Source organism: Poecilia formosa, unplaced genomic scaffold (genome assembly GCF_000485575.1).
Source record: "Poecilia formosa unplaced genomic scaffold, Poecilia_formosa-5.1.2 Scaffold159, whole genome shotgun sequence".
In the NCBI taxonomy this organism is placed as follows: Eukaryota; Metazoa; Chordata; class Actinopteri; order Cyprinodontiformes; family Poeciliidae; genus Poecilia; species Poecilia formosa.
This window is the reverse complement of record NW_006800098.1, coordinates 671,432-698,320: the sequence shown is the minus strand read 5'-3', so window position 1 is coordinate 698,320 and position 26,889 is coordinate 671,432. Positions and strand designations below refer to the sequence as shown.

General features: G+C 40.1%; 1 protein-coding gene across 5 annotated transcripts; it reads left to right on the top strand.

The window, feature by feature from the left end:
* The first annotated feature begins 356 nt into the window (after positions 1-356).
* LOC103146486 (ubiquitin-conjugating enzyme E2 H) lies at positions 357-26,412 on the top strand. 5 transcript variants are annotated; one of them, XR_001663661.1, is made up of 12 exons: positions 358-521; positions 1,463-1,565; positions 1,730-1,880; positions 1,979-2,062; positions 2,146-2,273; positions 2,398-2,537; positions 2,612-2,876; positions 3,261-3,461; positions 3,743-3,955; positions 4,061-4,111; positions 21,558-21,634; positions 22,912-22,986. XR_001663661.1 is itself a non-coding variant. In XM_007564431.2 (10 exons), the coding sequence occupies exons 1-10, from the start codon at positions 388-390 to the stop codon at positions 4,130-4,132; spliced, it is 1,488 nt and encodes a 495-aa protein (XP_007564493.1). In that variant the 5' UTR covers positions 357-387; the 3' UTR covers positions 4,133-5,222. The 5 variants fall into 5 exon arrangements, 4 of the variants coding, with proteins under 4 accessions (XP_007564493.1, XP_007564492.1, XP_016533143.1 ...); XM_007564431.2 differs by lacking the exons at positions 21,558-21,634; positions 22,912-22,986 and having other exon boundaries at positions 357-521; positions 1,466-1,565; positions 4,061-5,222; XM_007564430.2 differs by lacking the exons at positions 21,558-21,634; positions 22,912-22,986 and having other exon boundaries at positions 4,061-5,222.
* The last annotated feature ends 477 nt before the right edge of the window (positions 26,413-26,889 follow it).

The window sequence follows — 26,889 nt, the reverse complement described above, 5'->3', positions numbered from 1 at the left end:
TCAAGAACTAAATTAGATGCTATTTTTATGTAGGTGGAAATAATAATTCTATTTCAGATGTCATTTTAATGTATTTTTAAAAATAATTATTTATTTATTAGTTTGTTTGCTTAGTTTTCTTAAAAATAAAAAAAAGCTTTTCTAACTTGCTTTAAACCAATAAAGCCGAAAAATATGTGGAAAAAAAATTATAATGTGCTAGACATATTTTTATATTATGATACTGATACCAATAAATGAATAAATTCGTGGTCTTATGCCATAATCACTTTATATTTCTATGTGCAGACTGCTAAAATTTGTTGGTGTCAGTGGGGGGTGCGGGTTAGTAAAGAGGAACGTCTTTTCTTAGGTCCTAGTTTCTAGGGAAACCATTCAGAGTCGACCATGGCGACGGACGGTGGTAGCCGCGGGGAGCGAATTGCCATTTCCAACCAACATAAATCCAGCCTCGCTTCCCCTGAAAAAGTCCGTGAACTTCTTAATGAGGGGGTATCTGCAGTAGACGTCAATTGCAACAGGTAATTAATGCCAACCAACACGCGATTTTCTTGTATGTTTACGTTAGCTTACGGCTTAGACTCTTAGCCGAGTAGCTCAATGTAGCCGCGCCTTCGCTTTGCTAAGGTTTATGAGAGCCTGAAAGACAGGACTGGGTGCAGTACACGAGCATGCTACAGCTGTGGTGCATTTGGCATATTTGTTTTTGTCCTGAACTAGCTGTGAAGCATTGCTGCTAAAGCTACGATGCACAATTACAGGGAAAAAGAGGTCGAGGCTAAACGTTTACGATTTTAAGAGTTGCAGAAAAAGACTAACGTAATAGATATTTTAGCTGTTTTCCCCAATCACACTGTCTTTTTAGTTGTATCTATCGATCCATCTATACATCGGACCATCCATCTTCATGCCCGCTTATCAACTATTTTGTCTGTTACTCTATCAGTTGCCTTATCCTCACACAACGTATCTGTTCATTGTTCTTTTTTTCATTCATCCATCTATGCTTTGATTGATAATTTGTCCTTCATCTGTCTGCATGTACATCCATCCATCCTTTTGCCTATCCGTCTGTCCATCCCCTCCCCATCATAGTCTCACTTCAACAATTTGTCCATTCATCTTGCTGTTGCTCTTTTATCTATTCATATTTTTGTCATCCATCCATCCATCTTCTTGTTTACAGCCTTATTTGTTTCTTCATGATTCTTCTTGTTGATACCGTTAACACTGGGTGAAAGAGGAAATTATCAAATTCTGACAAGAAACTCATTATGAATCTTGAGCAATCCTATTCACTTAACTGTTTTTTTCTTCTTCTTTTAATTTCCTCCCTAACAAACAAACTGAAAATTGTAAACAATAATGGGATTTTTACACTGTTCTTCAGAAAGAATATATAATACTTTGTTACTAATTATGTCAAGATGTTTTTGTTTTTGTTTTTTTTTGTCTTATTCAGCAGACAAGGAGATTTAAACATTCCGGAAGTAAAAGGCAACACCCAGGCACCCTGTGAAGCTACGAACGATGAAGCTTTTTTCTCCAGAGTGGAATCATATTCAATATCCTTTTCTCACTGCAGCTCGCAATGAGGAATCCTCCATTTGCTGCATGTTGTTGGGACTATTTCTTAGCTAATAACTTCATGCATTTTTACTCTTTATGTCATTCTATCAATGTAAGGACGTTTTTATTAATAGCACTGGGTGTTTCCTTAGCATCGCACTGTATGAAATGGGCAGCCAAGCCACGCGTCCTGTCTCCCCTGATGTGCGCCAGGTACGGTTGGATCAATGTCGGCTGTGATATGCTTAAGTGCTCCAGCTGCCAGGCTTTCCTTTGTGCATCCCTACAGCCAACGTTAGACATTGAGAAATGTAAGCAAGACTTCAAGCAGCTAACTTTCTCCAGAGCTGGAACCGTTTTGGCTTCGCTGAGGTTACTAAATGTTTTCTCTCTTTGACTCTTCAAATAGATAAAACTCGAGTTGCAGAAATATCGAGGCAGCTTCAAACGCAGCATGAAAAGTATTGTCCTTGGCCCGACTTTCCTTGTCCAGGTAGGAGCAGTTATTGAGTTGTGTTTAATGCAGCCACGGTGTAAGTCTTTGGTATTTTCATAATAAATATTCATTTTTCCCAGAGCGGTTCTGGTTGGTTCCAGCTTCTGAACCATCAAAGCTTCTTACTTCCCTTCTGGAGCGCTTCCAGAGCACCTGCGTCCTGGCGCAGCAGCTTCCGGCGATGAGTCCAGAGCTGCTCAAGTCCATGGTAAAGTGAAGTGTTTCTGGGGACTGCATAAAGAGGATAGCTGACATATCCAAATTCATGTTTTGGTTATCCTGAAGTAAGTGTCTGTCCTGTGTGGGTTTTGTTTTTCTTTTACTTTTTGCAGTCTCTGACAGAGGATGTGATCAGCACTGTGCTGCAGTTGATTGACGAAGAACAGAAGCGAAAGGGAGGGACTCCCTGCTCCGAGTCTTTGGCCGTGCAGGTGTCCGCATGCATCGTTTCTCTCTGTGGCTGGGGAGCAAGGTAAGATGCATTTTTCTTCAACATCACATAACAAAAAAGAAATTCATAACCAGTGTGCTCTTCTCTCTATCCAGCCCAGCTCTGCATGCAATGAGCCTGCCAACCGTCTCCTGCTCCTACTGTATGCGAAAGGTGGGCTTGTGGAACTTCCTTCAGATAGAGGGGCTCGGCGGCGACGCAGAAGCTCCACCAAACCCCACGGGGCCCTCTGGTCCCACCGCAGGGCCCGCGTCAGCAGCGTCCGACGGAGACGCTTCCGGATCAGTCTCACCCACTCCAGCGCCAACAACTCCATGTCGCATGAAGCTTCGGAGTCAGGACTCCACCCGCACTGACCAGGCAAGCTCTAAGGAAGCTAACGTGCCAGAAGAAGTGAACTCTTTTAGACTTCATCTAAAAACAGAGATTAGTTTGTCAAATGCATAAAAGTGTTGCATAAAAATAAATAAATGGTTGTTTTAAAACTGGAGCTGCTGTCAAGTATCAGGACAGGACAAGCAGAGTTCACTTCTGGGGTTTGTTGATCAAACCCTGCAGTAAACAACAATGTTTCAGTCCAAATGTAAAGTTTTCCTGATTATATGCCTTTCCTGCAGGTATCAGGCGTTTTTTCAGATGAAATGTGTCGTATTCCGTGATCCATACCCAACATAAGCTTTGTGCCCACAGCAAAGTCCTATAACAAGCAGATGCCAGCTTGACTTGTGTTTGCATTTGATGCAGGATGAAGGTACCGCCTCTCCAGTAGCCTCTCGTGCCCGAAGCAGAGACTCGCCGAGTCCAAGTGAAGATCTGCCGAGTCCTTTAACCAGAGGCAAGAGGCCTGCAACCCGGAGTCGGGGACAGGGATTCGGCTCAGGGACTGACGGCGCTGCCAACCTGCACCCTCCCAAACGCCTGTGTCTCTCATTGGCCGGTGGTCCAGTAAGACTAAAAGTTACTTCTGCGCACCATGTTGAAGTGATCCTCTGCAGCACTGACGATGCATTTTGTTTTATTTAGCTATTTTTAGACCTAAGACAAAACAAAAGATAATTGGAGCTATAATTTTGAAAGAAAATCCCATTTTAGGTGGCTTAAATTATTGTCCTTAATATTGCATTTTTACTGGGCGTCCTGGAAATTCTTGTAGTTAAATTTGATTAGTTACCCTGGAAACTCACTATTTCATCTTTTAATTTAAAAAAAAAAAAAATTCTTATCAGGATGGCCCTTTGCCCAAGAAAGCGTTTGACCCCCTCGCTCAACACAGAGACTGGTGTCCCTGGATCTCTGAGGGCAAGGAGAATATGGATCCAGGAGCCTTGTCGTCTTTGGCCAGAACCTCGACCGTTAATCAGCAGGGCTGGAAAGCTGCTCTCGACCTCCTCATGCCCACAAAGAAGAACTCCAACGCACAAGGTGGCACCCAAGCACAGGCAAGTAGAAAGCTCGAATAATATCTGGGGGGTGGTGGGGAAAGAAAAAAAGAAAACCAAAGACAGTTAAGCTTATTTGTTTTTTTTTTCTCTCTCTCTCGCCAGGGCCCTCGTGACAAGTCTAAAAGAGTGTTTGCTATTCTTCGTCAGTGGCAGGTGTCCTCCTCATCTCAGTAGACCGTTTAGATCCAAAAGGCTGTTGACCTGCCTGTTTTTAACTTGACAACAAGATCAATCTCGGCATAAAAGGAGTGCTGTGTGTCATTCGTGCATGTCACTCCCTGATTTTTTTAATCTTTTGTTACAAATTAAGTGTTGCTAGAGGGAATTTAGTGGAAGTTTTCTCTGTAGACTGTCAAAAAATGTGAAGGATTCCTTTTGGTATTACAAACATTTCACCTACGCTACATGTACAACTAACTCCCTGCAATGTTTTCATACTTCCTGGGCCCTTTTTTTTTTCTTTTTTTTTAGTTTGTGACATCGCAACCAAACATTTATTTATTATATTGTGATTGACAGATAAACACAAAGTAGTACATAATTGTGAAACGAAGGGAAACTCATGTCTAAGAACAATTTAGAGGATTCAGTTAATGTGACGGTCAAGGTCTTTTTTTGGGGGTTTTTTTTCCCTACAAGGTAGCAACCGTAGCCCTCCTGTCTGTTGCGCTTGATTTTATTTAGGGGTATCAGAGTAAATGGAGGCAGAAAACACACTCGCATCACACTTTTTTTTAATTTTTATTTTTATGTTTATGTGTTTTCCTTGTATTTTACAATTATGCTCTTCTTTGTGTTGTTTTGTCACTTTGAAATCTTGGTAAAAATCAATTGAGCTTGTTGGTTTTGATGTGCCAAACGTAAAAACGGCAAAGGGTTTGAACACAAGCGAGATTTGCGGCTGCTGGTTTCTTGGTCTCAGAAGCAGTCAACACATAACGAAGCGCCTGCAAAGGAAGGCTTATCCCAATCATGTTTTTAATGGAAAACATGAATATGTTTGTGATAAACAGCCATTTGGATCAACACTGGAAAGAGAATTAAAATTTTTTTTTTTTTTTTTATGTGCTGTATGCATAGTTGTTTGCAGGAGCTATAAAGATGAACCTCATAAAAACCCAACTGTGAGCAAATTAGGTTTCTGTTTCTCATACTTCTGTTTTTAAAGCATGATGTTCTTTTTAAGGCATTTTCTTGTCGTCAAGTAGACATTTCTTTCTTCATAGGCTTTTGTGAAAGCTACTTAATAAAATGGTTCTCTGAATGTTTGTTTCACATTTGTTGTTTGACATTCTAACAATGGGTAAATACAGTATTTAGACTTGGAATGTTTCTTGCAAATATGATTTTAAAGCATGTATAGATCTTAAAAGTTGAGGGTTTAAGCACATGCCATGGATCTAAAGAAAACATTTTATTGTAGTTGTAAGGCTCATCTTCAGATTTCATATTTACACATCAGGCAGAGTCGTTAAACAGAGCACTGATCACAACTAAGAAAAACTGTTCCTTAAAAGGACTTGGGCGCCAACGACTCCATTTATGAACAAAACTAAAACTTGAATGGATATTAAAATCCTAAATGGTTTATTTTTTTATTTGCTTTGTTCAAAAAGGCAAAGTAAACATGACTACATCAGATGTATTGAAATGTACTAGCAGTTACAGAAGGTGTTCACTGAGTTGAAAATACTAAATCAAAGCTGGAAATAATTCACTGAAACTCGTATTTAAAACTGAATAAATTGTATCAGTTTTATTTCATGTCCTGCTTTTTGAAATATTTTCAACCTTTACCCTCATGCCACGCAGATGCAATCATTTGATTGCTTAACCTCCACAGGGGCACCTCTGGAAAGTTTTAAACTGGCAGTCAGATGGGGGTAACATTAATCTGCAGATTGTAAACCACATCCAACAGATGTTTGATTTAGGTTAGCTGCAATAGCTGAACTTGAAATTCAGATGAAGTTTGAAAAAAAAAAAAAATTCTCTATGATTTTTCAAAACATCCTTATCTCCTTTAAGTTCATTCATGTCTATAGCACCTATAAAATAAAAATAAAAATACTTATTTCCTATTTTAAAGCTAATTTTCTGTTCAAAATTTTTAAATACTGTATCGCCAATTTTTGACCAAATTGTTATTCTTTGGGTTGAGCCAAGACTGACACACATTCAAAAAGAGATAGTGCAAAGGATATAAACAGAAAAATACATAAATAAGTAAATAATATTTGCGTCTTTTCAAGGGTTATCTTTTCCTCCATTAAGTTCATGCATAAAAATAGTATGAACCCATTCCCTGGTCTCACGCTTATTGGTCAGCAGTCAATCATTTTGCTGACCAATCATGTGGTCTATAATTGTATTAGCGCCGCCCCTTAAATTTGATGAGTAAGGTTCAGGACGTGAGCGTATACATATTTAAATGGTCAGGTAAACAATTGTTTGCTTAACGTTGAATTCATAAAGCATTAAAACATTTGGGCTGCTTCTAGCACTTTTGGCCCTGGACAGTAAGTTTCCAGTCTAGAAACTACAAACATGGCCATATTTGGTGGCGTTTCTAGTCGCACATATATGGCGTAATTCGCGGAGGGATCCCTGCTTGTCAGAACCATGGTGAGATCGCAGAGAAGGCAGTGAACAGGAGATCTAACGTATAGCTCAAACCCTCAATAGGACGGAGACACTTCAACGTGAGGAGGTTCTGTCGTGAACATCTGGGAAAACAAATGTTAACTTTCGGATAGTATCGACCGCTAGACTGTCTAGCGTTCCTGGGAGCTGGCTTTCAGCTGACTTACTGGCGTTCTGCGGTGGAAATAGCACAAAAAATGTCGTCTCCGAGTCCGGGTAAAAGGCGAATGGATACCGATGTGGTGAAACTGTATCCTTTTTTTAAAAACTGAACATAAACAACAGTATGTGGTAACATCCGTCATGTATGAATAAGTGCTATGTGAGCTGTTTATATGAATGCTGCTCGTTAGTCCTTGTATGACTAAACATATAGTAGGCATTTCTGTGTGAATTAGTGCTGTTTTGTGTAAACAACATTTTGATAGCAAAGCCAAGTGTTAGCTATTTCTGTCCTGCGAACCTTCAGTTGCTTATCGGGACAACTCTATTAGCCAATCACATCGGTCACAGGTTCATGTAGCGTTTATGCACAATATGTGACAAACATTAGCTTAGTATGCTGTGTATATTTTAAGAATGTCCCAGAGCAAAGCTAGTGTTCTGCTGTTATGTGAATGTCTTTCATCTTGTCGGACCACTAACAGAACCAGGACTACACGAATCACCTTGTGGCAGTTTGGTTTCTTTGTCCAGCTTGCTATTTTTTTTATAGAAAGGAGGGGGGTTGAGTCAAACTGCCCCCTCAAACGTTTACGCAGGAGCTTGTTTACATAACGTAAGGTTAACTGAAGCAGCAGCTTTCTTTTGTTTCACTCCATTACAACTCCATTACTGTTCGCGTCGTTGAAGCGAGTGCATTTTTCGGCCCGTCTTTATGCCGTTGCTTTGTCCACCGACACGCTGAGGTTTTGTAATTTTGTTGTTGGAACGCAGCTGAGCTTTGCTGTGTAGTCTGTTGGTTAATTTCAACATCAAAATGGCCACCTGATCAGTGTATCTGACTCTGTTTCACTGTCTCGTAGCTTACTGGTGTTAATTTAGAGAGCTGGATTCTGTAGTTTATGAACAGCATTCGTTTTCACTGGAGTCTGAGCTGCAAAGCAGGATCTAGTTTGTTCCTACTTTTTTTTTTTATTATTATTACTGTTATTATTATTATTGAAAGCCTCCCTCAGCTGACTTGTTTTTGTAGTGCTGCTGTATTTTGGCTCTGACAAAAGCGAATTGTCCAGCTGAACCAGAGCAGCAACAAAACACATTTCCAGCCCCATAAATTGTTCGTGAACATTATGAACTGGTAGCCCCTCTTTTTTGTTGTTTTTGTTCCAGCACGGTGAAAAAACCAGCTAAGTGATTGGGCAGCCTGTTACTATCCGGAAACCACAAGGGGGAGGGACTTAAAACAGCTGATGGGATGGCAGTGAAGCTTAGTCAAATAAGGGGTTTGAAGTGGGCTGGTCAAATGAAATCAGTAAGGGAAGGTTGCCCAAACAGGTTTAACAGATTTATCAAGAAAGGGGGCAGAATATGATAAAAAAAAAAATTGATTTTAATATATTTCTGTTTTAACTTTAAAGCTACCAACCAGGCTTTTTTGTGGAATCAACCAGACCCCTGTTTATATGTAGTTTAGCTCTGTATAACGTAAAAATGACTTGATAGTTTAAAAAAAAAAGATGTTTTTATTTTTGCTATTTTAGCCAATGAAATTTCCCATCCCCATAGCAAGTTTTGACTAGCATACTCACACTTTCTCATATTACAACCATAAACGTCAGTGTTTTATGGGGATTTTATGATGCCATACATCAGGATGAATTATTGTATAATTGTGAAGAGGAAAGAAAGCCATATGTAGTTTTCAGATTTTTTCTCTCTCTGTCAAGTATAAGTCTGATGATACAGCATCTGTGCATTAAGCTGCTCGTGATGCGGTTAGTGCTGTACATCTCTGTTACGTACTGTCTAGAGATTGAAATATTTGCCAATTCTGCTTCACAACCTCTCAGTCAGATATGAATATTCAAGTCTTGCCAGAGATTCTCTGGCAAACTAATTGGATTTAGTTCTGGACTTTGAATCACTTCAGTCTCATGTCTTTTGCAACCTCTTCCTGGTTGTTTTCCAGGGCCGCTTTGTATTTCCATCCATCCAGCTTCTTGACTAACTCCCATGTCCCTTCTGAAGACGGGCATCCCCCCTTCAGCATGATGCTGTTGCCACCATTCTTCACCACATGGACTATTGTATATTGGCCAGAAAGTTCAGTCTTGGTCTCGCATTCTTCCCTAAACTGCAGTTGGAACTTCCTATTGCTATCTGTACAGCAGTGGCTTTTTCTTTTTTTTCTTTTTTTTTTAATCTTGCGAGTTCGGCTTTTGTGAATTGTATGACTAATATCGTCCTTTAAAAATATACATGTATATATATTCTCTCACCTTAGCTGTGGATCTTACAGTTTCTGCTAATCTTCCCTTAGAGCTGCACAGTACATCGACCTGTAATCGTCCTTACAATTTCCAAATGTGCGACATGTAAGAACACTGCTTGGATTTCAAAAACATTTATAAACAACCAAACACACAGAAGGAAGTTTTATATATATATATATATGTAATCATATTGGACCAGGACAGATGAGAATGACCAAGTAGTTAAAACATCCATATGGTTTAGTTGATGTTTGCTTCAGAATGTGTTGAAATCTGTCAGTTACTCATCTGCCATACTTTTTTTTTTTTTTTTTTTTTTTTAAATACGAATGCCAGCTAATCAGCTTGATGCTGTTGACCAGAATCCCACACAGGGCTACATTTTCCGGGCTTGTTCTTTAAACCAAACAAACGAGAAAAGGAAAAAAAACATTGTAATTTGTAAAATTTGTAATTTGTGGAAACTCGTACGCTGTTACTCAGCTGTGTGTTTCTTCAGTCCAAAAATACACACATCAGACATGTTCCTCTAATTTTGGCCTACTCCCTGAGGCATTTTGTTGCATTTGCTTATGAGAAACTGCACTTGTTTGAGCAAGTCTTTTTTTTTTTGCTTCCCCTACTTGACACCCAATGTGTTTATTGCAGCTGTGACAGACGAGTGAAACAGACAGTAAGACTTTTCTGTCTTTCTTCCCCCCCCCAGTGCATAAAAAAACCTTGCAGTAGTTGTACAGCCGCTCTCCTCATTCAGCTGCCTGACTGACAGGCTGGAGCAGATTTGCTGTTTGCCACCTGCTCAGCTCTGCACAATGAGCTGTGTTTTTTTAGCAGAGCATTCAGCGTTATAGCGGTCAGCAGCAAGTGTTCAAGAAGGCGAGCGTGTGTTTAAATGCCAGACTAAAAACGTGGGATTCACCGCCTCTAGGTTTCGTTTTTTGTGTGTGTGTGTGTGTGTGTGTGTGCGCGTGCGTGTGCGCGCGTGTCAGAATTAAAGCAGTCTACCTCAGTCTGTTTGGATTCTCAGAAAGCAAAAAAAAAAAAAATCAAAACTTTGCAGCTGAAACCTTTCTGTGCCGCTTATCTGCTCCCCACCGTGGGTGTAACTGAAGCCTGAAACTCACACCACTTTTAAGATGGCTTCGGAGAGGTTGCATGAATTAATTTGCGGTGAACGCCAGAGAGAGTTAAGAATCTGGAGCGGAGGCCATGAGGGAATTTGTCATCATAAATCTCAGAAAGATCTCAACGTGTAACATCATTGGTTTAAAGCTTCTTTTTTTTTTTTTTGTCCTAAGATCAATGACAATTTGCTTTTTAATTTGTTTTTTTTCTTTTTTAAATATATATTTATAAGCTCATAGCTGCTTTGCTCAGTTCCAAATTTTGCCCAAAAGCTTCTTTCTGTTCTTTTGCAGCTTTTTACAAAGACGTTTAGCCTTGAGCAGCAAAAGGTGTTCATTCTGAATCTCGACCTGTGTGACTCCTCCGCACCCCCTCCCCCAGTTATGCATTCCATGTTGCTCTTGAACTTCTCTGGAACACGGTGTTCTTCAGTGAGGATCTGTGCAGACTGTGACATTGCAAAGAGCTTTAGGTTCAGCCTGTTGTGCGGGATTAGCTGTAGCTTTCTCTCTCGTATGTGTTGATGGTCACATTTGTTTCAAAGGATGTTAAAGTGGCTGGTTAAAATCCAGGTGAACAAATGTGGATCCATGTTGTAGCTGAAACTTACTCGGTGACTTGTTTTTACATTTTGCTTCATTACTGAAGGATGCAACATATAAAATATGACATAATTAACATTTGGAATGAAAGTTTGGTTTTTGAGCCAATCCTCTTTTTTGAAAAATGGCTCAACCTCATTAAAACTGGGCAAAGAACATTCCTGAGCATCTGTTTTAAATCTTGTACGGACTTCCGGTTGAATTTAAGTCAGGACTTTGACTGAGCCTTTTTTCCATACGAACACGCTTTGATATTAATAATTGCTTCGGAGCTCTGCTGGTGCGTTTAGGGTCGTTGCTTTGCTGGAAGGTCGACCTCTTGTTTTTTTTTAGCTCCAGTCATTTTCTTGCCAACGCTGACCTGCTTCCCTGGCTTTGCTGAAGCATGACACTGCCACCACCGTGTTCTACTGTGAGGATGCTGGCCTTTGTTGCAATGTTTTACTCTCAAGAAGTTTGTATTTTCAACATAGGCTGTCTTCCTGATTGGCTTGAACAGAGGTTAGTGAGATGTTCTCAGCTTGGATATCGTTTCATTACTTACCTGTGTGTATCTTCCGAAGGCTGAATTATATTCGGGCTCTCAATCTTGTTTTGCTATTTTTCTTTGCAAAAAAATTTTTTTAGTTTTTAATTTACCTTCCACTTTATTAAGTTTTTGTTTGCTATGCAGCATTGTGGAGACTTATTAATGTATCAGCACTGATTGGTAAACGGAGTTTGACAAAGGAGGTCTGACAAGCTCAGTCTCTGACTTTTTTTTTGTTGTTGTTGTTGTTAAGCATGTATACATTTCAGACTTTCCATTTCTTAAATCTTCATCCCATGAAAGGGTGTGTGAGTGTGTGTTGGCAAGATTAAACTATGATTGCAGCGTGGAACGGAGAGGAGTTCCATGAAGCATGGCCAGTTATAATTCATATTCAGGACTATTGGGATTTATTAGGGAGGGGTCCTGCATATTTATGCTACCCTAGTATCCATCATATTAACGCCGCATAATATGGCAGCTTTTTTCTCTCTCTTTCTCTCTTCCAAATCAGCTCATTTTCTGAGTTTCTTTTATGAACAGCCCCCCATCCTTCCCCGTTCAAGTTGAATCCCCACTCCTGAGCTTTATCTGCTCTCCGCTTTTGGCCCCATTGTTCTCTGGTAGCGAGACATCCGCACGGCATCAGCGCGCCGTTCTTTTGTGTTTCCTCATTTACAGGAGCCCCTGTGACCTCCACCTCCTGCTGCTGTGTCAGAACGTGTCACCCAGTCACAGGCGGCTAATCGGACCTCCACCTTCACGCTCTCCCCCCCGCACCCCCCGCCCCCCACGCCATTATCGCTGGACAAACTGAACGTGGTCTGCTGAAGGGAATTACCAGCAGTTTTCCTGAACGAGCGACTGATTTGAGAGAAGCTGGAGTTGAAGCAGATTTCGTGTTTTTAGATGGAGTGGGATAGCTTCACAGCATTGAAGTGGGTAAAAAAAAAAGAGGAAGAAGTTTGAAAGGTGGGGAAAAAAAAGCAGACAACAAAGATGGGATACACTGTAGGGTGTTATGAGTTTATTCATCTACCCTTTAAATCTGATACAAGAAGTAACAACCATGAATGTTTCGAAATTAAGCTTTATTGTATTTGATGCTTTTAACAAAATGTTTATAATATTTTCTGATTGTCATAACTGATACGTTAGACCTTTATGGTGGCTCTGGGTTTATTTTTTTTCTCTCCACTGTCGCCACATACTTGCTCAGAAAGCGGAATGGCTACAAAATTCACAATACTTTTTATTATTTCCCCTCTATTGAAATGATTGCATTCAATTTACTTCTCACTGACTTGGCTGTTTGTTTGTTTGTTTGTTTTTTTCAGTGATTAAAACCAGCCCCAGGAATAGTTTTACATTTTATTTGTTAACGCTTAAGCTAGTTTTGTTGTAACCACATTAGAAAAGCCTGCAGTTTCAACATGACGCTCACTTCTCTCTATCCCAAACTTGCTTCAGGCACTAACTGTAAGGCAAACTGTTACTCTGTGTGCTTCCTAGTATTAAAGGAAAACATTTTTTTTTTTTTTTGCATATATAGTAAACATTAACCCTTTATTTATTTGACTGGTTTCCTCTTTTTACGCAGTTCACCAATTTTTTTAAATTGGTATAACTGTAAATATCTTTATTCAGTCTGTCTTTTATATATATATATTTTTTTAATATATACTTATTGGTTGTTTAATAGGTCTAACAGGATAGCCTGACTGACATTTGAACAAAGCTATTGTCTTAACAGGTCTCCACTTTGATTGACAGTCTTACTTTGTGGGTGCAGGAGCCGGTCTCCTTCACTTGGAGGAGATGTGAGCCCCTCGGCGTTAATCCCACTGTGCTTACAGTGACGCTTCCTGCACGCATGGCTGAGTTCCCGCAGAAAAACAGATGGACTGAACTTCCTTATTGTTTTGCCTTTTTTTTTTTTTTTTTGGCACTATGGTAGCTTAGCCAGTCTTTTTCATGCATGAGTATAACCATCATGTTTGTTTGTTGTTTTTTTTGTAATTTTATTACCTTCTAAATGAATTTGTCTGAATGTTGAAAATGTATTTACGTAAAGACCCTTATCAAAGAGCGCACGTCCACAACGTCCACGCCCCATCTTTTTAATCAGCTGCTGTTCACTTCTTGTCTGGAAGAAATTGATAAAATGAACACTGCATTTTTTATATATATATATATATATATATAATTTTTTATTTTTCACCACTACTTTGAATTTCAGGTTAGCTGTTCCCTCATTACACAGCTGGAAATCCTCCTTTTGTCGTTCTCACGCCAGACAGCAAACCTCGTCTGAGGTTTCCTCATTAGGCTGTCGCCTCAGATTCGGCCCGTTGCGTCTCCTGCCCTGGCTCAGTTTTGTGTTCATTAATGATCGTGTCATTTGTTCCTGCGCGCACGCAGCCGAGACGCGCGTGCGCGCACAAACGCACACATGCGTGGACGGGCCCCTGCGTGCTATCGCTGTAAATAGACTGTTGATTTAGTGAAGGGCTGAGAGGAGGAGCAGCTGAAGGATTCACATTTGATTGTGGTGGGTGGGCTCTCATCTCTCAGCAGTGAAGACAAAGAACTTGGCCTGTTCATTTCTGCGCTGCTTCAGCTCGCTCTCTGGGAGGTAGCCTTCAATGTATTTGGGCTTTCATCTAATGGAAGGCAAATCTGCATTGCAAAAGGAGATTTCTTTTGGTGTTGAGTTTTTTTTTTTTGGTTTTGTTTTGTTTTTAAGGTTATCTCAAGGCGTCATAGAGTTTCAGGTGCATTATTCTGCTTTTTACGTTTGTATTTTTACTGCTAAAGAGTTCCCCTCGTCTTATTTTTAAGTCGGTAGTTCATTTCTTGTGTAAAAAAAAAAATCTCCATAGGTCTGTTTTATTGACCTTTTTCAAAGCAAAAACTAAGTAAAGTTATTTGCACTTCATGTATTTCCCATCCAACCTTTAAAGTGAGTGCACCACTTCATCTGCCAGACATTTACATGTGGATCTGAGTGAGTCAGGCCTTTGGGGCCATGTGTCCATTGATATGTAAAACCTGCTGCAAGGATTTCGTCTGCGCAGCCCACACATGCTGGCCCCTCCATCAGTATTCAGACACCGAAAGTGTCAGAAGGAGCTGAAAGCTTTGAGAGCAAGTCGGTTTAAGCTGCAGTTTTTTTTTCTGAAATGCCAAACTTGAGCTGTTTGAACATTCGTAAAATGACCTCAGTTTGAGTGGAAGCTTTTGTTATTAATTTGTGGTAAACACTGGAGGCTCTTCTGTAATAGAGGATGCTATGTATGTATGTACGGAAGGAGGAATTCTTGCTGTCATGTTCACTCATTGGCACATTTGTGATGTATTTTAGTGTGTCTGTCATCGCAATGCAAACAAACTGCATCAATGTAGGACGGATGACCAATCATTGATATCTTCCACAAGGAGGGAAAGCCTCAAAAGCTGGTTGTTCAGAGGGCTGTATCCAAGTAGAGTCATAGAAGATTGAGCGGAAGGAAAAAGTTGCATTCTTTGTCAAGCCACCTCTGAACCAGAGACACCAGAAGTGTCTTTTCAGATGACGGTTAAGTTTGCATTTTGTTTGGAAATAAAAAGGCTCCAGAGTCCGGAGGAAGAGAATCCATGTTGCTTGAAGTCGAGTGTAACGTTTCCAGTCGTTGATGATGATCTAGGATGCTGAGGTTCAGTCAACACGGTCATCTTAATGTTCCTTCCTGCTGATAAGTAGATTGTGGTTTCGTTTTCCAGCAGGACCGTGCACCTGTCCACACTGATAAAGGTACCAAAAGCCGCTTCAGTGACCATAGTATTACTGTGCTTGATTGGCCTGCAAAGTCACCTGGCCTGAACCCCAAAGAGAATCTATGAGGCATTGTTAAGGGGGAAGATGAGAAACATAAGACCCATCAGGGCAGATGACCTGAAAGCCGCTGTCAGAGCAATCTGAGCCTCCATTACACCTCAGCAGAGCAATGGGCTGGTTGAGGGCATAGAAATGAACATACTTCTCAGAAACTTGACATTCGTGCCTAAAAATATTGTATTTTTTAATCTCTTTTTTTTCTGAAAAACACAAATTCAGGTTTCCACCATCTATAAACTACATTGATCAAAATTACACTAAATCAAGGCTTTAAATATGAATCCGTGTAATGAATCCGGATATAAGAATTTCACTTTCTGAAATGAGAGACAAACCTTTTTCTTTGTTTTTGATGAATTTCACACTTTAGTACTTGTTGCCTCACAGCACTGCCAACTTTCGACAGCAGTTCAACAACCCTTACTAAAGTTTGGTGGATTAAAAAAAAAAAAAGTCTTTGTACTAGTCATGAGTCATCCAGTTCTGCAGACATGATATTTAGACGTACTATGCAGATTTCTTTTATACTAAAGCTCACTGATAATTCTTGTACACGGGTCAAATATGACAGGTACAGTAACACTATTACTATAATCTACAAGCCAAAGTTACTTAAATTTGGAAGTAGTTTCCAAATCAAAATGCTTATTGTGCAGAATATTATTTATTTTTGCTATTCGACAGCTGAACTTATCCATCTTGTCAGCGAGAAAAGAGAGTCCTTTTTCAGTAAGCAGAAAAAAAACCCATGAAAAGCCAAATTTTAGGTGACAGAACTGTTCATGTTCTCATCAGCAGTTAGTAAAGTGCATGGAAATCTCTATCCTGGATTATTTGTATGTAGTGAAAACAAAAAGGGATCAAGAATTACACCTTGTGGATCTCCTTCAGTGGTAGTTTACTGTAGTTGACAAGCCAGTATTACCCGACTAATCAGTTGAGTTATATGCTAGCCCAGCTAAGCTAACCGAATATTCCTTGGTTTTCCCGCCCTTGTTAGTGCATTGTGTTAAGAAGTGAGTGGCTGTGTAACTGCCTGATGACAATTTGTCAAAGTGCTGGGCTTTTTGACTGACTGGTTTATTTCTGGGTTGATTTAATGAATAAATGTAGGATTGTTTCGTATGATAAATGAATGTGGCTGCTGGAGCATCTTGTGATTTCTGAAACTGTTGCAGCAAACGGAGCGCAAACTATAAGCTAGGGAGCATGTGAACTGCAATATATTAAAGCTAAGATCACATGTAGTAGGTACTGATAACTGACTTTGTATTTTAATTCTTTGAGGTTATAAGTAAGTAAGAGGTTATAATTATATATATTATATTATAGTTTTTTCCTCAACTGGAAAAATGTACAAATGGATTTTTGATTTTATGCGCTTAGAGTATTTAAGACCCCAAGATGCATTAAAAAAAGTTACAGGGAAATTTCAGAAGTTGCCGATTCAATAGACTTTGGCACTCTTAACGGTATTTCTTTTCAAAATTAATAGTAAAATTTGTTAAATAACAGTTTCTCCTGGACAAATGTGATGGATTAAACTGCTTTGTGGCTAATGTTAATATCAGTGATACGAGGTGAGAATGGAGTCATGGGTCACTGAAGTTTGTTGATAATTACAAGGAGGGGAGGATGAAACGGTGTGCTTGGCTTTGATCTGGTTTAATCTCGTTCCCACGGCAACGTCCAGGCCCGTCGCTCAGCTGCGGCTGCCGTGCTCCGCTCGGGGCTCGACCTGGGTTTTTCCAGGCGGCGTGCTCGGCGTGTGCCGTCGCGCAATAATCTACTTTACTCGGTAGAATACAAAGTTGAACGCACAAGCAACCACATTTGAATGCTGGATTGGACTTTAAACGGAGCAGCGTGCATGCGAAGCGATTGCGAACCAATAATCTCCGAATTAAATATGCAAAACGAAACTTTCCGTAGGCTCTCGTTTCTGTAACGCCACTGAAAGAACTGTTTATTTATTACAACGTCAAAGGTTGTCGGTTTTCAGATGGATATTCTGGTGTCTCTGTTCTTGTCAGAAGTTTTAGAATTGCATAGATTGGAACGTTTTTAAGGATTTCTTTTCTTTTTTTTAACTTTGTGTAGTTCTAGTTTCTGTTTTTGTGGAGGAAGCCTACCTGTCGCTCACACCCCAGTGACAGCCTCTGTGTTTCCTGCCTTTCATCTTCAAGGTTTTTTTTTGTTTTTTTTTCCATTGTAAAGTCTTGCTTCAAGTTGAGTTTGAGGCAGAGAAAGTGAAACAGAGGTCTCTGGTGCAGAGTTCCTCATCTCTACTATAAAACTTGCTCTGTTTCCCTCTGTCTGTTGAACCTTTCTTGTTTCTTCTTCCCTTTAAAAAGTTTCACCAACACTCCTTTCTGCAGCCTCTTTAGTCGTATGTGTGCTCACACACAATATAAGAAATTAGTCCCCCTTTGAACTGGGCCTGGTTTAGATGCCAGGTCCAAAGTATAAATACTGTACATCACAAACCGCGCTTGACATACTCTGTATTTATAGTGAGCTCTCATACACAAATGATTTAATTAGGACAAGTATTATAGATTTTACAATAAGCTAGATCTAAGTTGGTCTATAAAGTAGAAATGCCTTTTATTATAGAATTGATTCAGATGCCAACTTCAGAATAGTGAAGTTGGCATCACTATTCTGATGCCAACTTCAGAATAGTTGGCATCACTATTCTGATGCCAACTATTCTGACCCACACTGAAAAATGTCTTGTAATCCAATCCACTGAATGAAAAGCTCAGCAGAAAGATCTAGAAATCTTCAGAAACTCTGCAGGCTGTTTGTTTGCCAGCGCTTCATGTTGCTTTTCCCAACTTTGATATCTTTTTCTCTCTTTAATGTATAAAGATTATAACGCTAACAAATTTTTTTTTTTTTCTTTTTTTGAAAGCATCATCTCATTCTGTAAAAGTTGAACAAAACAAGGAAGCAGAGCGGTGTTTTCCTGCCTCCCGCTGCTCGTGCACAAAGCAGAGAAAAGGGTTGTGAAACTTTGAAACGCTTTCCTGCTACGAGTTCAACAAACGCCGTCTCCAAGGAGGAGATGTTTGAGTGCCTATGACACCACATTGTTTGACAGCAAGCTGTTTATAATTCACCGTCATGTTTATTTTTCTCTACTTGGAAAGAGGTTGAGTGGGATGTGATATTTTGATCCTGGGGTCAAACGGGGACAGTGGCCTGGTAGGGCCAGAAGAACAACAAACATGTCTGCGGCGCAGCTAAAAATGCCATTTACCGAAAAAATTACGCATCAGGCTGACGACGCGCTCCGCAAACAAACCGAAAGTACACTAGGAAACGCAATCGGGCTTTATTTATTCATAATTCATGTTAGAACTACAAAACTGAGCGTGTTTTGTCGGGGGTTTTGACGTGACAGATGAATACAGTCGTAGTGAAGTGGAGTGAAGGTGATTCGTGGTTTTGAAATCCACACTGAAAAAAGCCCGACAGGCCTTTGTGTTCAACCCCTTTTCCTCTAACACCCCCTGAATAAAATTAAGTGCAACTAACTGGCTCTAATCCAGCTATATATATTTAAATCTCGAGTTGGTAAGCTTACAGGCAAAACTCTTCACACTACTTTATATTCTGGTTTCCATGTGTAAAATAGTGTTTGAAGTCTTTCCCAGGTGTGTGTGTGTGTGTGTGTGTGTGTGTGTGTGTGTTTTGTTGCTGCTGGTTTGACTGACCCCTGTGTGTTAGATTATGCGTGTGTATATAAAAAGATATTGACCTGGTACTGTCCTCAGATTATGATGTGTACTAATCCAAGTTGGGGGATGGACAGGTGTTATGCGAAGATGGGGAACCACGAAAGAGCTTTAATAAAACATCAAAAATTCCGTTTGTGCACATTTATTATTATTATTTTTTTCATCTTCAGGTTATTCTACCGTGTATGTCTTTTAAGAGAAACTCATTTAGTATGCATCCAAACCCAGTTTTTTGGTAACGCGCCACCCGGCGTACGTCCGTCCTCGCCTTCTGAAGCCGCTCTAGCAGCAGCTGTTGAAACGAGAGGCGTCTTTTTTTTTCTTTTTTTTTCCATTTTCTTTTGACCGATTTCCGTCACATTCCTTTCTGGAGCGTAATGCAGTCGTCTTCAACAGTGACGCGTTGTTAATTTGGTCTCTGTGAGAAGCGATCGCCTCGAGCCTTCCCCGTCTGAAACTAAAAGCCAACGAGTCAGAGCACCGGGTCACGTGACTACTCCGATCAGATACAATTCATCACTCCGGGTTCAGACTTGCTCGCCACGCCGTCGTGTTAATTTGTAGTGCCTTGTTGCTGGTGGGGTGATGTAAAGGAGATGGAATGTACCCAGTCCAGCTGTGTTCACTGTCAAAGCGAAGGACGTTCTCAAGAAAGCACGGGCGGGTAGTCGTTTGTCGTGATGTGACGAGCTCGAGTCAAAAATACTACGTTGTCATGGTAACAGCTGAACACTTTTCACAGGGGCGTCGGGAAAACAATCGAACAGCAGCAGCAATTATTCCTGCTGTTGTTGAGGTAATGCAACATGGCTTTCATAGTAATTCCATCTGACATTTATGTTATCATACAGAGACATAATCAAATGTATAAATTCTCTGTTTTAGTTCAATATTTTTAGGTGTTTTGACCAAAACAACTTAACCGCTTGTAGCTTCCCCTCCAGCATAGGCATGATGCATGACACTCCTTTGGTTTGAAGGAAACCATTAGTTATTTCTGGCAGGAAATTGTTCCTAAATGCTATTTATTGCACTTCTTTTCAGCCAACTAACCAGAAGCTTGTAGTGACATGCGGAACAGGACAGCACTGTGACCAGAAAACAACTTAATTTACACATCAGGAATGATATAACAGAAAGTTTCAGTGGTTTTGATCCCATAATACCAGTAGGGGAACCCAGGGCTTGTACTACTTGGGCTCTCTCTCAGAAGAAAAAAAACAAAACATTTTTAAAGATGAAATTCATAAATTTACTTTTTAGTATAGGCTGCAATGATTTATTTATTTTAATTTATTCATTTGTTTACTTTTGGGTTGCCGCCTTTTTATTTTTTTTTTGCCAAACTCAGACTCTGGCTTTTGAGACGTCTCGTCTCAAACACAAGTTTTGGCGACAAAAGCGACAGTTTCTTTTTAAACCTTATCTGAAGTGACAATCATTTTACCGCCTACGTTTGGGGCGTACGTGGGTTTGACGTCCAAAACTATGACGTTCTGTCCCGTAAACAGAACAGCGTATTTGGATTTGCTTTCGACATCAAAATAGTATGGATGTAGGCTGAAGCTTACCCGGGTTTGACTTGGAGACTGAGAGGTTTTTATTATTATTATAATTTTTTAAAAAACTGGCTAACTAATTTTCTCGAACAATATAGTAAAGGCCTCTTATGCTTTCATATATTCTGATGACACAAAGCATTTGCGTCCATTTTTACACCATGAGGTCGGGTCCAACTTTGATTCTGAAATGGTTAACCTGCAGCATTATCAGTATGGATTCTTATCCCCCAACCTTGTTGCACTGTTATCTTCCAGTTTAACCGTTGCCGCCCAAGTTCAATTTAACCCTTTGATATCTGTGACGCTACTAATGGGGTACGCTCTCAATCAAGCACTCTGCTGCCTTGTGTCTGTTTTCGGTCTTATTGTACATGTTTCATGGACGATTTATTCACTTATTCTTTTGTTTTGCGTCTTGTGGTTCTTCCCTCTGCCCCACAGGGGAAAAAAAGGGGGAGGGGGGACAAATGGGATTTAAAAGAGTTCAAATTTGAGCAAACATAAGCTTCACAGATGTTTGTTTCATGCAGCTCGAACCTCGAGGGTTTCTTGTTGTGAATTTTGTGCTTAACTCAAGGACAACTTGGAATTTCTTCTAATATGATTTTCTCCTGTGATGCATATTTTAAGAATCATTTAATGATCAAATTTAAATAATCAGAAGAGCTTTAACCTTGAATGGGGGGGAATAAAATATTTGTGGGGGAGGGAGGAGAGAGAAAAGGCCAGTGGTTTGTGGTTAATGTCCAAATAAAATCATATTGATGTTTGTTTTTTTTCCTGCATATCTTTGTTTATTAGATTATGTTTCCTACTGGAGATTTCTTAAACTGTTAGTACACAATCTAAAATGGAAAAAAGAGGGGCTAAATGGGGGGGAAATAGACTTAAGCAATTTGTTGCTGTGCTCTTGCAGTTAAACCATGGAAGAGAATAGAAAAGCAAACTTCAGATGTTTTCCATCTTCCTATAGAACCAAATTTGAATGACTTTTGATTTTTTTAAATTTTTTTTTGGTCTGACTGGTTTTGTTTTCGTTTGTCTCCGATCACAAAGCAGTTTTTCTTAACAGCCTTTCAGCATCGAGAGCAAGCATGAAGTCACCATCCTCAGTGGACTCAATGAATTTGTAGTGAAGTTTTATGGCCCACAAGGAAGTAAGTATTCCTGCTTGATTTTATTATTATTATTATTTTTTTTTTTTTTTTGCAATTTTCATATTTTTATTCCATTTTCAGCCACATATGTTCTCTGCTTCGTTAGTCACTTTAATGTTCCTCCAACCAGTCGTTTATCATCAACCAGTTTTTAAACGGACATGACCTGAGATGAAATTCTCATCATGAGCTCCAAGGTTATCCGCTCAAGAAATCTCAATATTTTTAACACAATCTTATGCGTTTACAGCAAGTTGGCGATGACGGAGCTGTTCTCGTATACCTCTGCAGGTCTGTTGTAGATACTGAGAAGCTTGTACAGAAGTAGACATAGAACATCTAAATTGCTGTGTCATCAGCATAGATGTTAAAATGTAAAGCAGAGTTCAGAATGCCCCGTCATTGGCTACGTATATTTCTAGAAAACAAAGGACCGAGCATTACGCCTTGTGGAACCCCGTTAGAAGTTTTCACGGTCTTACAGTGCAGAATATCTTATGTTAGCCTCTTGATTAGGTGGAGTGATGTGGTTATTTTTCAGTTACAGATCTCCAGAACACACACACACACACACACACACATACACTCACACAGACACCGATAATGAATGCTATCCTAAAAGATCAGGGGATTCTGTTGTGTGAAAAACGGAGGTTCCGCACAGCTGGGTAGGAATGTAAAATGAATTGAAACCAGACCTCAAGCTATGAAGTGTGAAACAAAGTAGAGCCACGGCCTCATCTGCAGGAAATACTTCCTCCTTATTGTGTTCACAACATCTGCCACACGCTGCCCCTCATGCATCGGTAAAAAGAGGAAGAGGCTCCTCTTGATGACTCCAAACTGTGTCAAACGAAACGTCGCTGCTGCTGCTGCTGCTGCTGCTGCTGCTGCTGCTGCTGGACGCCGACGTACATGTGCGTCGTCATCCAGCCGTAGCAAGCGTGTGTCGCTGCCCACTTTCAGCACACCAGGGTCTTGTTACACACGGCTATTCTGGGAGAGCAGCACACTCGCTAACGTCGCTCTCATTCCTCTTTTGATGTCTGCGAATAATCCCGAAATGATTTGAAGGTAAAGGACTTCTCGCGGGCTGAAATGCGTTACTCTATAAAAGAGGCATGGAGATGGGAGCGCAAAGCCCGACCGCAGCGGAGAAAATCGACGCAACTTGAGGGCCGCTGGAGTGTGTGAAGGGTGGAACGTCAGGGAAGTAAGACAGTTTTGTGTGCTTGGTGGTCTTCCTTTATCGTCTCCTTTCCTCTTGTCATGCACAGCGCCGTACGAGGGAGGCGTGTGGAAAGTGCGAGTAGATCTTCCTGATAAATACCCATTCAAATCGCCATCCATAGGTAGGAGCTCTGCTGTCACGCATCCGATGTTTAGCTTTAACCGAGACTGTGCTGATTTCACTTTGCTCTTTCAGGATTCATGAACAAGATTTTTCATCCCAACATTGATGAAGCGTGAGTCCATTTAAGTCAAATATTTCTAATTAGTTTAAATAAGTGTTCTGACTGTTTGTGGGGGGTTTACACTGTAATTACATTACATATATTAGTATTTACTATATTTTATTGTAAAGTTTATTAATTACTGGTCCACAAAACATTAAGTCTATTATAGACATACAGTTCTACTAATTAAGAAATATTCTTTTGAGCACACCACACCATCTATAGGATTGGGGTCCAAAGACAGATTGGGTTCGTTTCTGGTTGAGAGAAACTGATTCTTATTTAACACGTCTTCACTTTTCAAAGAACTTATGATTCCAATTCACTCTTAATCCAGCCCATAAAGTGGATAAGGTATTTAAAGGTTAAATAGACCTACAGCATCTCACACCACACCACTGATGAACTCCTAACTTCATTCTGACAGAATAGTTGACCTGGACTCTCCTACCAGAATCTGAAGAGCTTGTTGAACAGACATTTCTGGCACAAACCTCGCTTTCAGTCATATTTAAGAAGTTTAAAAATGGTTGAGGTTGATGTTTCGGGAAGGCCATTCCAAAAGTTTAATGTTTGGCTAGTAGATGCATTCTTAATGTGTGATTGGTGTCATGGTTTTGTTGGGATACCCAAGTGTGTAAAAGTTTGATTTGAGGAATTTTAGGAGGGAAATCCTATAGGCATATTGCTAAGAAACATTTCCCCCTGATATTAGTGAGGGATAATTGATATATTTGAGCATATAGATGTATATCCATCACCAGAATTCTCCCAACTCTGCTTTCCTCTGGGTTTTCAGGTCAGGAACAGTGTGCTTAGATGTCATCAACCAGACATGGACAGCTCTTTATGGTGAGTGGCTACACAGACGTACATGTATAAATTAAATTAGCCCGCCCAAACCCGTGTGAGTAACTCGTTGTGGCACAAACCGTGTGAAAAGGGACGGATAGCTCGCCCCTTGAGTACACCAGACAACCACTGTTGGGTCCTAATCTACTTACTGGGGTGGGGGGAAAGTAAACACTAATAAGGTAACGCTGTAACCCGCCAAGGTCAGGAAACGTTCACCTCAGACAGATGAGTCTCTGTTTGCCGGCTTTAAGATGGCTTGCTCTCGTTACACTTCCAGATTAGTTTCTCATGATGTCGCCTCTCTAGAGCTAAAGCAGCAGTTGAACTGAGAAATGGCGCCATAGTGATGTAAAGAGCTGATGCTTCGGTGTCGGTTTCTGTTGATTACAACCGATGCGCTCACATGGAAAATTAAGTTTTAGACTCGTAGTCTCCATTTGTTTCTTTGATAATTTGTGCTTATGTCAAGAAGAAGACAATCAGATTGGAGAAGGGTGTTTCAACTGGGCCAATAGCCAGAAAATTGTGTGTAGGGCCTAAAGATGAGGAGGTACTGAAAGCATTAAAATGCGCTAATTGCTTTGAAAAGACAAGGGAAGCTGCTTAATTTGACCAAACTCAACAGTGACACTGAGTGGAGAAGGGGAGAATTGCAGGTTCTCTAAAAAAAAAAAAGACCAGCTATGAAAAAACCAAGTTTGAGTCAAAAATATTTGATCTCATTACTTTACAGATTTTTAAAACGGCACCTTATCGAGTTAAAAAAAATAAATACTCAAACTTTTTAAAAAACAAATTTCACACAAATCTTTATATAATAAATCATAGAACTCTGTAGAAAACTATACAAGATTTTCTAAATAGGTTTTACAAATAAAAATGAAAATTATGGTATGTTTTATTTGTTCATACCCCTTTACTTTGATCCCCCTAAGTGCAACAATGTACCTTCATAAGTTGCCTAAAAGGAAAGGCAGGGCCATCCATCTGAACTGACAAGAACGCAAAATGCCATTGGTTACTCTGGAGGAGCTGCAGAGCTCTACAGCTCAGCTGGGAGAATCTGAGAGGAAAAAAGTGGCTTAGACAATGGGTTCGAATTTCTCCGTTAGGTTTAGCTCTAGTGTCTGAACTTTTTGGAGTGGTCAAACTCAGAACTTTTTGTTGTTGTTGTTTTCATGCCTAGATCTGACCAACATCTTTGAATCGTTCCTGCCCCAACTGCTGGCTTACCCAAACCCCATCGACCCCCTTAACGGCGACGCAGCTGCCATGTATCTTCATCGGCCAGAGGAGTACAAACAAAAAATCAAAGGTTAATCCTAAACGAGTTTAAAAAAAAAAAAAAGTTGCTCTTTTTATTTTAATTTAATTGTGACTCTGTTTTCTGTCTTTTCTTCTCCAGAGTACATTCAGAAATATGCAACAGAGGAAGCTCTGAAGGAGCAGGAAGAAGGGACGGGTGACTCTTCGTCTGAAAGCTCCATGTCTGATTTCTCAGAAGACGAAGCCCAGGACATGGAGTTGTAGTAATAAAGGGTTCCCTCCCAATCACTCCCCTTCCTTAAACCCCCAACTCCCCCCCCACAGAGACTATATTTGATTTCCTAACCACGAGAAAGCAGACTTATAATATTCATATTTAAACAAGTTGATTTTTTTATTTTTATTATTACGACTAAACAAGGATTTTTATGGATATATAGCCTTTGGTGTGTTTTGACAGACCCCCTTTCTCCTCTGTAGTCGTTCTCCCCGATAGCGTTCACAATCTCTGCTGCATTTGTTCGATGTTGTAAAATTCCTCCCTCCACCCGAAGCGTCCCGTTTCTTTGCTTAGTCTTTTTTTTTTTTTTTCTTTCTAAATTTGACACAGCCAGTCATTTTCCTCCATGCAAATTGGCAACGTGCCGGTTGCTCGTTTGAAGGCGAAAAGTGCTCCCATCTCCTCCCAAGACAGTATTTGTAAAAAAGAAAAAACAAAAAAAACTTGATAACTTTTGAGACAAAAGTTGGCTTTGCTTGCAAATTTGAAACGAAACCCGTTCTGCATATCCCTCCCCCGTCCCTCTCTGCTGTGCTGGTTGCGTTGCGCACAACTGTTGCAAACTAGAGCAAGGAAGGGCGAGGAGGGGGAAACGATGCTTCTGTTTTATTCAGGTTACAAAACTCTTATTATAAGGCACACAGCCACAGTAGATGCTCATCGATGAATGCAGAATACTTGCTAAGCATATCTCTGGTAACATATACTAATGAAGAACAACAGTCTGGAATAATAAGGTCTGTTTCGGTTTAAGTGCTGTGTCGGATGTTACATATTTTTTGTTTTAGTCTTTTGACCGTCTTGGTGTTTAAAAGAAAAAAAAAAACAAAAAACAGGCAGATATTGCAGAACAAATGAATGCCTGTCTGACTACAGGGTGACATGGATTGCTCTGGGTATCTGGTTTAAGCGCATTTGGTTTAAAAAAAAAGTCTGTTACAAACCGAAAACAAAAGGGATGCCTCTGCATTCGACCGAGAGGATGTCCAAGAGCACAAAAACGGCCCGACAGAAAAAAGCCCCGAGCCACATTTCTGCTTTCTGTACAAGTCATATCTGTCACAACCTCTACAGCTCAAAAAAATAAAACCTGCCTGGTGTGAAATCGCTGTACAAGCTCGAGCGGGTGCGTCTATACGGTTAGATGAGAGAGTGAAAATTCCCCATGACTAAAGGAACCTAATTTGTAGGTGTACCAAATGACAAATCTATCTATCCTGACGTAACAAAAAAAAAAAAAACACAGCTCAACAATTCCTGCATGATTTCCAGCTTGTTTTTTTTTTTTTTTACGTCAGGATAGATAGATTTGTCATTTGGTACACCTACAAATTAGGTTCCTTTAGTCATGGGGAATTTTCACTCTCTCATCTAACCGTATAGACGCACCCGCTCGA

What these genes read in the sequence shown, in the direction of transcription:
- LOC103146486 (XM_007564430.2), top strand. Translation starts at nt 388, where the DNA reads ATGGCGACGGACGGTGGTAGCCGCGGGGAGCGAATTGCCATTTCCAAC. An exon ending in CCAGAGTGGAATCATATTCA is followed by an intron (nt 1,566 to 1,729) that starts ATATCCTTTTCT and finishes TTAGCATCGCAC; the next exon opens with TGTATGAAATGGGCAGCCAA. An exon ending in ACTCCACCCGCACTGACCAG is followed by an intron (nt 2,877 to 3,260) that starts GCAAGCTCTAAG and finishes CATTTGATGCAG; the next exon opens with GATGAAGGTACCGCCTCTCC.